Source organism: Choristoneura fumiferana, chromosome 28, assembly GCF_025370935.1.
Source record: "Choristoneura fumiferana chromosome 28, NRCan_CFum_1, whole genome shotgun sequence".
Lineage (NCBI taxonomy): Eukaryota > Metazoa > Arthropoda > Insecta > Lepidoptera > Tortricidae > Choristoneura > Choristoneura fumiferana.
In genome coordinates this window covers 8,460,732-8,472,789 of record NC_133499.1, presented here as the reverse complement: position 1 = coordinate 8,472,789, position 12,058 = coordinate 8,460,732, and the positions used below count along the sequence as shown (strand labels likewise).

The following is a 12,058-nucleotide window of genomic DNA, read 5'->3' as shown; positions in this document are numbered from 1 at the left end:
GGCAAAATCAGGTGTTGTCAAATACCGTATTTGAATATATAGATAAATTAAAAAAACAACATTATCCGTCTCTTTCCTTAGACCCGTCGACCGGCGCCTGCACGTGCCACCCGCGCGGGGTCCCGCAGGGCGCGTCCCACGACACGGTCGTCACTCAAATGCAAAATTTGCCAGGCTTGGACTTGGACCATATACACCAGGTCAGCTATATCATGTAGGATGAGTTTGTATACAATGTTTCTGACTGTGGTGCTAAAAGCGTAAAATTTCACGTTTAATACAAGCTTTTTTGCTGACTGTACTTGTATTGTCGTCCAAACTACATTTGCATACCAAATTTCAAGTCGATGCCATTAACCGTTGAAGAGTTCCGTCCTGCGGAGACGATCCTGGCTGGACTACCAGGATGTCACTACTGGATGGAAAACGAGCAAGTGAGTCTCCTTATGGTAAGAGATCACCACCGCCCATAAACATGCAACACCAGGGGTATTGCAGACGCGTTGCCAACCTAGAGGCCTAAGATGGGATACCTCACGTGCCAGTAATTTCACCGGCTGTCTTACTCTCCACGCTGAAACACAACAGTGCAAGCACTGCTGCTTCACGGCAGGATTAGCGAGCACGCGATTAACATAAGTATGCAAAAATTTCAAGTCAATCCGACTACTTTACGTTGGTCGAATTTAACTTGCAAGATTTGACTACAGACAAACAGACAACAGGACAGGTGAAACTAAATAAAAGCTTGTAAAAAGTGCACCTTTTTAACCCCCTACGCAAAAAGAGGGGTGTTATAATTGTGACCGCTATTTGTCTGTGGCACCGTAGCTCTTAAACAGGTGAACCGATTTCAATGCGGTTTTTTATTTCCAAGCATATTGGAGAAAAGTGTAATATAATCGATTCTACTCTCGATTCTGAACTAACTGACTCTTACAGTTTTTCAGTTATTTAATTAGAATTTTTAACGATTAAATTATTAAAACTGTTAAAAATTAATTTATCTATAACAGCAGTGACACTAAATAAATAAATATCACGGGACAATTCACACCAATTGACCTAGTCCCAAAGTAAGCTTAGCAAAGGCTTGTGTTATGGGTACTAAGCAACGGATAATATAATTATATAGATAGATACATACTTATATACATATTAAATACCCAAGACCCGAGAACAAACATTCGTATTTTTCATACAAATATCTGCCCCGACACGGGAATCGAACCCGGGACCTCAAGCTTCGTAGTCAGGTTCTCTAACCACTAGGCCATCTGGTCGTCTAATTAATTGTTTGTCAACAGTCAGTGCAAGAAGAAAGATTTGACCACATCTCAGCTATATACCACCTGCTCATGGACAAAATGCAACAGAGAACCAACGATCGAATACACAGAGGTATGTACGTAATCAAATCGTTACTGCCCTAGAGCAGAACACGATCGATTACCGTCCAAGGATAATTTAAACATTTTATCGTGGCTGAATGAGTCAATCTTAGTAATTTTGAACATGAAACTACCGTGAGACTCGCTCATATTAAATATAATGACCCGGATAACTCACGTCTTAAATCGAGTTTAGCTCGACATGTTTCGGGCTAATCCGTAGCCCTTCGTCTTCGGAGCAACGCGACTCAGCGGCTGCTGCAACACGCGCACAACTCAGCAGCAGCAGCAGCCGCTGAGTCGCGTTGCTCCGAAGACGAAGGGCTACGGATTAGCCCGAAACATGTCGAGCTAAACTCGATTTAAGACGTGAGTTATCCGGGTCATCATATTTAATATCAATCTTAGTAATATTAAAATGCGAAAGTTTGTGATTATATGCGTGCGTGTGTGCGTGTGTGTGACAATAACCTAATATTAAAACAACTTCAAAACTCTGTTTCTCTCTCTCTGTCTCTCTTTATCTCTCTTGTGTGTGTGTAAAAAGGATAAGTCTATTTCTTTGTTCCTTGAATTTCATGATTCAAGCACAAATTTACTACTTAATATAGTTATATATTTTTTTAAAAAACTTGTTACTTAAGTGTTTGCTTTATTTTGGAACTTTCTACTTTGTACAAAAAAAAATCTAAGTTGTTTTTTTTTCTTTTCCCAGGGGAGAGGTGTAGTGTGCTGTGCCACACGCACACTCTCCCAATATGTAACCTATATAATAAGAATTCATTTATGTCATAGACAAGAAATTTGTACAAGAGGATTTGTACAGTCTATATATATAATATAACATATAGTTCTTTGAAAATACAAACTGAAATATAGATTCACAGAAAAAACAGAAAAATAAGACCATCACTGGGAATCGACACTACCAGTGTCACCATCAGTGGCCATCAGTGACCATCAGTGGTGTAGTGGTATAGCACGCGGTACGGATTACCGAGGACCTGGTTCGATTCCCATTGTATTTTCAATTTAGTTTTACGGGATGACCGTAAAAGTAAAAATTGGAATTGAATTAAAAAATACAAAAAGATTCCAAAAAAAAACAATCTTAATATAGTTTTTTTTTCTTTTCCCGCAATAATTACGCGTTCGGTTACGTGGGTGCACACTCACCGGGGTTCAGCTGAAAACCAGCGCTGCAGCTCTGGTTTCAGGGCTACGGCATATGCTGAGCTGAGTCCTTTTGGCATCACACTACAGCACAATGTCTCTTATTTTCCTCTCTTCTCCTATTTATGTTTTTACTGTGTTTTTGTTGTGATGTAGTGTGTTTTTCTTGTCAATAAATGTTGTGAGTGAGTGAGTGAGTGAGACTGTATTTACACAGCACCCGTGAGTTTGACTCGTCTCCTCGATCGCCTCCTTATATGTGTGTGTGTGTGTGTATATATGTCTGTGTGTGTGTGTCATCCATATCCTTGACATTTTGGTCATTATTCTTTTTTAATGTTAATTTAAATGTGTTTTTATTCTAACGATCCCTTGAGGAGAACCAGTCTTATTTTTAGATTGTTTTTTAATAATGATTACTAATCTTATTACATTTGACGGTTCAATACAAATTCTTATAAGTAACTGACATTTATGTAAATTATAAAGTAATGATGTATTGAATGAATAAATAAAACTAAAAAAGAAACATCTCCAAAATATGCAGGTTTGTTTGAAACTGCTGAATCTCAGCGAATATTGAAGTTAAAAATCCCAAATTTCGGTAGTATGTGTTTTATCTAATAATCTAATAATAATCAATAAAATAACATTCTTTCCAGACTCCCTGGAATCACCCACAAGAGAAGAAGGGGGGCAGGCGCTAGACTTGACCAGTTGCAGGGTATGTCACGACTTATCTAACAAATAAATAATTATTATTATCTAGCCTGGATTGTTCCACTGCTGGACAAAAGCCTCCCCCCATGTCCTCCATCTCTCCCGATCCAAAGCCTGAGGCCAGTCGTCGAGAAATATGTCCAGGGGGCCTACCATGATCTTTTCATAAACGATCCAAACGCAGAGCAGTTCAATTTAGGCACCTAAACTGAATCGTCGAAATTGGTACCACGACGTTTATTTCTCAGAGCTGAGTCTCAATGCTTTATAAGTGAATGAAAGACCGATATTGTCTCTGGTCCGAAACTGAAACGCTAAGTCGCGAAAGGGATGCCGCTATATGCAAACCAAATATTGTATACTAAAACCTCTTTATTTTGGAAAACCATAACACTATGTCATTCCGTGTCCTTAGCAACCGTTGTGTTGATTACAAATAATGTTTACGCTGTCACTAATCCACGAGTCTCTTTTCTCACTGAAAAATTAGTTTTATCAATGAGGAGTTAAGAAGCACAATGTCTATGAAAAGTTATAAAACTTGAATAAAAGTTTAAAAGTTCTCGAAATTTAAAAATATTCCAACTAAAACACTTAAAATTCCAAAGCAATTGACGGAATGTGTAACTTATACTGAATCGCAAAATTTGACACAGAAGCGATTCAATTCCCACTCAAGTTAAGCGTCACGGTACGAAAACCGCTTGAAGTGAGTGAATGAAAATGTCTGTATCGCTGTCGCTGAACCGTGCTTGAACTGAATCGCAAAAGTAACGTCGTGGTACGAAATAGCGATGCAGTTCAGTTTAGAGCCTAAACTGGATCGTATTAAGAGAGCGTGGTAGGCCCCCAGGTCGTCCCGCCACCGCCCTCGCCATCCGTCTTGAAATGAAATGATTTATTTTGGCATCTATCCAGCATTTTTATCTCACCGCAGTGGATGCATTCGGCTGACGTGGCCGGCCAGTCCCACTTCAACCTGTCAAGAAGACATTAATATCAAAGGCGTATTATAAAGTATTATATCATGGACAGGGATATTTGGAAATAATTCCGATCCGCATTAGCGATCCCTTCAAATAGCGAACCTACTGTGTTAAAAATAAAGTTGTGTTAAATACTTGTGATGTATACATGTCATTTAATAATATTGTAAATCTGTTTAAAAAAATATGCCTCGTTGAGTTTCTTGCCGGATACTTCTCAACAGAGGTTTTTCCGAACCGGTGGTGGATTTTTTTTTTGACATTCACAAGTGCTTGTTTGCCTAAATTGAATAAAGATAGATAGATAGATAGATTGATTCTGGCTTTGACTTTGAATTTGAGCTACGGAGCGCCGCTAGAGCTTTTTTAAATTATTTATTGAATCAGGCGTTACTTTGCGGAGGTCAATCAATGAACTAAAATAATTTCTTAATAAAACACGCATTGACAGTAAATAAATAAATAAAAATTGAAAAGTTTTTTTTTCAGCGATAAAGCTCAACATTTCCAGCTTTATCGCTATATGTCACGTGACCAGATTTGACCCTGGACACGAGCGTCTCGCGACTGCATGTGGCCCCACCTTAACACTCATGTCATACGGTTCATTACAGTTAAAAGAAGAGCACCACTTTGCCGAATTTTCGGTAATTTAGCCGAATATTCGGCCCGGTTCTCTATCGTTTGCCCGAATTTCATATTCATTTGCCATAAAGTAATTTATTTCTGAAATAGTAATTTCTTCAGAGTTGATATTAAACTAACCTAACCTAACCTACTGCGTTATATATGATGACATTTAAAGAAATCCTGAAAAAAGCACGGTCTTATATACTTTATGGCAAACGTTGGTATGCCAAGTGAAATTCGGGCAAATGAAATTCGGGCAAGTAAAGGTAAACGATTCGGCCCATCCCTAATGATTTGTTTAATTGCAGCCGAGTGACGAGCAAATGGACGCCGAAGACGATTGTTCGGAAGACTGTCTCGTGCTGCCTTGCGTGTCGTCCGACTACCTATCTGAGAGAACAGATAGCTTAGAGAAGGTATTATTATGTTTATGGTACTTTGAAGACATAGTTTTGATACGAGTTCCTATTTTTAACCCCTGACGCAAAAAGAGGGGTGTTATAACTATAAGTTTGACCGCTATGTGTCTGTTTGTGGCACCGTAGCTCTCACACGGGCGGGCTGCTTTGAATGCGGTTTTTTATTTGAAAGCAGGTTTTCTGGCAATAGTTCTTAGACATGTTTCATCAAAATCGGTAAAGCCATTTTTCAGATATTGAACGTTGAACCAACTTCCTGTTGGTTAGGTTGTTAAGAGTTTAGATAGATATAGAAAAATATTATCTGCCAATAAAGTTTTATTTAAAATGAACTCTTTATTGTAAATAATAAAGTCGTTATTTCAGTGAACTATTTTATTTTATATTTCCGTTCATTTTAAACTGAGCATTATGTGGTTGAGGGCACAATAGAATACAATGGCTGTGTTCGAAAGGTGGGCTGGTAACGAGATCGGGACACCTCCAAAAATTCCTACTATAACCATTGTTAAACCCTGACGCAAAAAGAGGCGTGTTATAAGTTTGTAGCTCTTAAACGGGTGGACCGATTTGAATGTGTTTTCTTTATTTGAAAGCGGGTTTTCTTGCGATGGTTCTTAGACATGTTTTATCAAAATCTGTTCAGCCGTTTTTGAGATATTGAACTTTGAAGTGACAAAGTCGGGGGTTTTTGTTGGTTAGGTTATAGATTAAGGGTGCACGGAAAAAACGTGTCTGGTCACCTAAGCAACTTTTTGAGTTATAGCTGTTTCAAAGTTAGTCATTGTCGTTTTGTTTCGCAGTTCGGGTCGGGCTCGGCCGTGGCCAGCGCGGAGCCGGCGCCCGCGCCGCCCGCCGACCCGCAGCGGCGGCACACCGTCGGCCCGCAGCCGCGGCACGACCCGTAAACTCTAACTCAGGTTTTCATTTGCACAAAATGCGGTAAAGGCTGACCAGCAATATACTAACCTGACGCGAGGGCAGCATTTCTACGTTATTATATAGTGTAAAGAATGTTGCAAATATATATATATATATTGCAACATTCTTACACTTACTATACGGTACCTACCAGTCGTATTAACAACGGTGTCGGTGATGTTATTTAAAAGAATATTTTCTAATCCCTCCGACTTTTTGTATGGCAAATACTTTTATACGTTGTTAATTATTTTCCTTCCGAGGCTATGGACAATCTTTGGCATATTAACGCACAAAAACACAAAATAACACTACATAATACCACGCGTTAACAACGTAAAACTTTGACAGCAATAGACAGATGACATTTTAATTTAGTGTTACCAGTGCAGGAATTTAGTTCTATTGGTTTAACGAAATATGGCGACGCTTTTTATATCCTGGTCAGCCTTTACCAACAGCATCAGTGGTCTACCGCCCTAAGTTGATAATCGTTTGTCACAAAACAATAATGCCGATAGACGTGTCTGTCAACTTGAAAGTTCGACTTAAGCGACATATTCATTTGATAGGAACTTGTTTAAAAATTGATAGACCACTTATTTAGCTTTACAGGGGGCGTAACGCAATTTATGGAGATTTTAGACCCCACATGTAACTTAACTAATTTCAACACTTTGCTTTCTGCTACGAAGCGTATTTACGATAAATCACTTACCCGATGTGGGCATTTTGTGATGTGGCCATTTTGTGATGACGCTATTTTGTGATGTGGCCATTTCTGCCGTCCACACGCTAAAAGAGGAGAATGGAGTCGAGAAGGCGATGGAGTTTTTTTTAAATCGATGCAAGTTGATATCGGTAAATTATAGATGCTAGTTAAATCTATGAATTATAGATATCAACTAGCATCGATTTAAAACAATTACCGCGTTTTCGACTCTATCTCAAAACTTGATTTTGTCACTTAACCGCCTTTTAGCTTGAGCACGGCAGATTTTGCAGTATAGCCATTTTGCGATGTGGACATTTTGTGACGTGGCCCCAACAATGTAGTCAGTCCACTCGTGACTTTTAAGTTATGTGTTTACAACCGGTTGGCCAAGTGGTTAGAGAACCTGACTACGAAGCTTGATGTTCCGGTTTCGATTCCCGGCCGAGGCAGATATTTTTATGAATAATGCGAATGTTTGTTCTCGGATCTTGGATGTTCATTATGTATTTAAGTGTGTATTGTATTTATCTATATAAGTATGTTTATCCGTTGCCTAGTATCCATAGTACAAGCTTTGCTTAGTTTGGGACTAGGTCAATTGGTGTCAAGTGTCCCATGATATTTATTATTATTATTTATCTATCTAATACCTTTAAACGAGCAATTCTTGTATATAATATATCTATTTCGGAGATCTCGGAAACGGTTCCAACGATTTCTATGATGGTATGTGGGGGTTTTCGGGGATGACAAATCGATCTAGCGTGGTCTTGTCTCTGGGAAAACGCTTGTTATCGAGTTTTAGCCCGAGCAAAGCTCGGTCGCCATGTACTTATTATTTATATGTAAGCTTGTATGCCTGTTACAGAGCATGGACGTGCGAGTGTCGCCGGTCCTGGCGCTGGGTTCCGCAGCGTCGGCAGACGGACGGAACGCGCCGCTTTACGTGTCGGAGTTCAACGTAAGTGGAACACGCTAACTTTTCTAATTCGCTACTCTCTTGAGAGATGGTCGTCGGTTAGGAATCGGAATGGAATGGGGGAGGTTCATCTCGAAGATACGAACTGAGACATGGATGCACAGAAAAACCAGAGAAAGAGACCAGCGCTGGGAATCGAAACCAGGTCCTCAGCATTCCGTGCTGCGTGCTATAAATCCTACATCACCGCTGGACAGGAGTCGAGACACAAATCTCCTATGCACACATATCTCTGGTTGCTGTTTTTTTCCACTACGCTGCACGTCCTGCTACGTTACAGAGTCTGACAGCGAAAGCGTGAGAGATATGGCGATAGACGTCTCGCTCCCACTATGACAACATACAAAAATTATTATATAGGTACCAGTAGAGGATTTAAAAACAAAGTACACCATATAGCTAACACAATTTAATATTAAAAAATATAGGTAAAAAGATAATTAAGCAGGTCCTTGTGCAAGGTCCGCCCGGATCGCTACCACCATCTTGCTCGCTAATCCTGCCGTGACGCAGCAGTGCTTGCACTGTTGTGTTTCGGCGTGGAGAGTAAGACAGCCGGTGAAATTACTGGCACTTGAGGTATCCCATAGGCCTCTAGGTTGGCAACGCATCTGTAACCCCCCTGGTCTTGCAGGTGTCTATGGGCGGTGGTGATCTCTTACCATCAGGAGACTCACTTGATCGTTTGCCATCAAGTCTTAAAAAAAAAGGTAGCACACAATATACGCAGGTCTTAACTAAAGGCACGTCCTCGCTCTCCGACGGTCGCCGATGAAAGATACCGCCAAAGCGATCTCCCCTCTACTACTGTCCCGACAGCCTCATTGGGTATTGCCAGCGCGACGTCATCAAATACCCGACAGGTTTCGTTTATTGTGTCACCAGATGGCGCACTGTTGCGTGAGGTTTTTAAGTGTGGCTTTCAAAGTCTGTTATTACGGGCGTGAAAACAAAGTTTACATTAAAATCATATTTAATACCCCTTACAACCGTACCATAAAAATATCGAGCATTACCACAGTGTTGCACAGTCCCCGTTTTGTTTTGAAAAAGGGAGGACAAAGGTTTCCGAAAGACAAAACTGTCTCAAAACACAGACATTCATTGCCCCGTAACGCAGAAATGCCGTAATTAATTTCAGGTAATGAAAAATTTTCACAAAATTACTCTAATTTTAAATGAACCCGCGTAGCTCACCCAAAAACTATGAGATTTGACATTTCGGAGACCTCACGCTACACTAGCGCCTCTAGCGGCGAATTTATACGCCCTCATTAACAGCTCCCGTTAAGGGCCCCACCCGATAATATTAGTAAGTTTTTCGTCTCTTCGCTTCATCTTTTTCTTCTTTTCCAGCAAACATCCTCCCGCGAAGCGCCGGCTGTATCGATGTTGCCACACACGAATCTAGCCGCGGCGTTGCCCGCTTGGCATCACTTTAGTGTCAAGGACCAGCACTTGCTCAAACCGCCGATCGCCATGCAAAGTCAGGGTGAGTCGCTAGTTATAAATGGTTTTTTGGAGTCTTTTTGTATTTTTTATTTCAACTCCAAATTTGTTACTTTTACGGGTATCCCGTGAAACCATATCGAAAATACAAACTGAGACATGGATGCACAGAAAAACCAGAAAAAGAGACCAGCACTGGAATCGAACCCAGGTCCTCAGCAATCCGTGCTGCGTGCTATAACCCCTACACCACTGCTGGACAGGAATCTAGACACGAATTTTTCCTATGCATACATATCTCAGGTGGGTTATTTCTACTACGCTACTTAAGCAGCAGCACTAGCGACATCTATGTTTCGTCGACAGACGTCAGACTTCACAACTCACTTAGCGACTCAAAAGAGTCGCTAGTGTTACACTTGCCGTCTGTGGTGCCATCCATACTATATACCAGGGTTTCTCAAAGTGGGGTACGCGAACCCCTAGGGGTTCGTTATTCGACGGTAGGGGGTTCGCGACAAGGTTTACGTGATGGTGGCTGCAAGACTGGGAAGATGATAAGATTGGTTTTTGAAGTCTTTTATATATGTATGTATGTATGTAAACTCTTTATTGTACAAAATAAGTAAACAAACACAGACGACAAACAATGAAATATATGTACAAAGGCGAACTTAAAATAAATAATATAGGTACATTATAATATTATGATGATGATTGAAATAAAAATAACCTTAGTTTCTCCAACAGTCCATTTTATTACTTTCTTTGGGGGGGAGAGGTAGGGGTTCCCTGTCATCTAGAAACTTTAACAGCGGTACGTGGAGCCATAAGTTTGAGAAACCCTGCTATATACTAATATTATATCGCATATGTAGAGTGCGGATTCTTATATCCCATCCATACTTAATATAAGAAAATATATGATACCTAGAATACTTAATGAGATGGAAACTCTAATATATTGTAAAACTTCTAAAATTACATATAAAAAATAAAATTAAAATTAGTAAGAATAACTTGTAATGTTAATGAGTAAAAATATATTAAATTGAAAATAACTATATGTATGTATGTATATATCTTTGTATATGTGTGATAAAGTACATGACCTGGCGGATGTGGAGTTAATGTGCCTTTGGGGCATCCCCTTGCATGCCTTTATACATGCATGTATTTATTTTTAAGGATTTATATTAAGAACAGTGTCAGAGAGCTAATTTTTCTGCCAACAAACTGTCATGCAGTTTGGCAGATAATTTCATTAAACAATGTATTCTGTTATTTGAGAAAATAATAATAAAAATAAAATACTTAATATTATAAATGCGAAAGTATGTGTGTTTGTGTGTATGTTTGTCCGTCTTTCACGTTGAAACGGAGCGACGGATCGACGTGATTTTTGGCATAGAGATAGTTTTATGGCCCGAGAGTGACATAGGCTACTTTTTATCCCGGTAAAATGCACAGTCCGAGGAACAGCGCGCGATAACGAATAGCACGCGGACAGAGCCGCGGCAAAGCTAGTATTGCAGGTGGTAGGACCTTGTGCAAGGTCCGCCCGGATTGCTACCACCATCTTGCTCGCTAATCCTGCCGTGAAGCAGCAGTGCTTGCACTGTTGTGTTTCGCCGTGGAGAGTAAGACAGCCGGTGAAATTACTGGCACGTGAGGTATCCCATCTTAGGCCTCTAGGTTGGCATCGCGTCTGCAATACCCCTGGTGTTGCAGATGTTTATGGGCGGTGGTGATCTCTTACCATCAGGAGACCCATTTGCTCGTTTGCCATCGAGTCAATAAAAAAAAAAAAAAAAAAAAAATTAATAAGTCGACGAGCTGTTGTAGCTAAAATAATGAGTTTTTTAGGGTTCCGTACCCAAAGGGTAAAAACGGGACCCTATTACTAAACCCGGATTCTTAATCCCATGGAAAGAATGCAAACAAAGGTGTTGCCGCTATCGGAAAACATTCGCAGAGTTCAAGATATTTATTTATTCCACATTTGCCACAAATCGACTTCCCATTACAAAACTGTATTTCATAAGGGGGCGTCCATTAATTACGTGAGGTCTTTAAGGGGGGGAGGGGGTCGAGTAAAATCTTTCCAAATCTCACTTGGGGGAGAGGGGGGGGTTTCAACAAATATCACGTTTAGACGACCAGATGGCCTAGTGGTTAGAGAACCTGACTACGAAGCTTGAGGTCCCGGGTTCGATTCCCGTGTCGGGGCAGATATTTGTGTGAAAATACGAATGTTTGTTCTCGGGTCTTGGGTGTTTACTATGTATTTAAGTATGTATCTATCTATATAATATTTATCCGTTGCTTAGTACCCATAACACAAGCTTTGCTAAGCTTACTTTGGGACTAGGTCAATTGGTGTGAATTGTCCCGTGATATTTATTTATTTAATTGTTTTTCTTTTATATATTTTTCTTTGCAGCCTCAACGTTTGGCAGGAGAGCTTCGGATGGAGGCGCGCACGTGCCTAGAGGGAGAGAGAGAGTCTGCTGTCACAGCGCGCCCCCGCATCACGTGAGTTATCCCGAATTTTGGGAAGTGCGGAAATTTTATTAGGGAGGGCGAGATTTTAAAGATAATATGGTGGGAATTAACTTAGGTTTTTTTTTTCTAAAGGTAAGCCAGGTATTTGGACTTTCGTTCGGGAATATAAT

The 12,058-nt window shown here is 40.2% G+C and overlaps 1 protein-coding gene across 1 annotated transcript in view; it reads left to right on the top strand.

The window, feature by feature from the left end:
- LOC141443771 (uncharacterized) overlaps positions 1-12,058 on the top strand; it is a 42,837-nt gene that overhangs the window by 12,602 nt on the left and 18,177 nt on the right. Inside the window, exons 7-14 of the mRNA XM_074109120.1 lie at positions 82-200; positions 1,308-1,401; positions 3,227-3,288; positions 5,209-5,316; positions 6,123-6,223; positions 7,826-7,916; positions 9,291-9,426; positions 11,827-11,918. Of these exons, the coding sequence (XP_073965221.1) occupies positions 82-200; positions 1,308-1,401; positions 3,227-3,288; positions 5,209-5,316; positions 6,123-6,223; positions 7,826-7,916; positions 9,291-9,426; positions 11,827-11,918 (803 nt within the window). The remainder of the gene's footprint in view (positions 1-81; positions 201-1,307; positions 1,402-3,226; positions 3,289-5,208; positions 5,317-6,122; positions 6,224-7,825; positions 7,917-9,290; positions 9,427-11,826; positions 11,919-12,058) is intronic.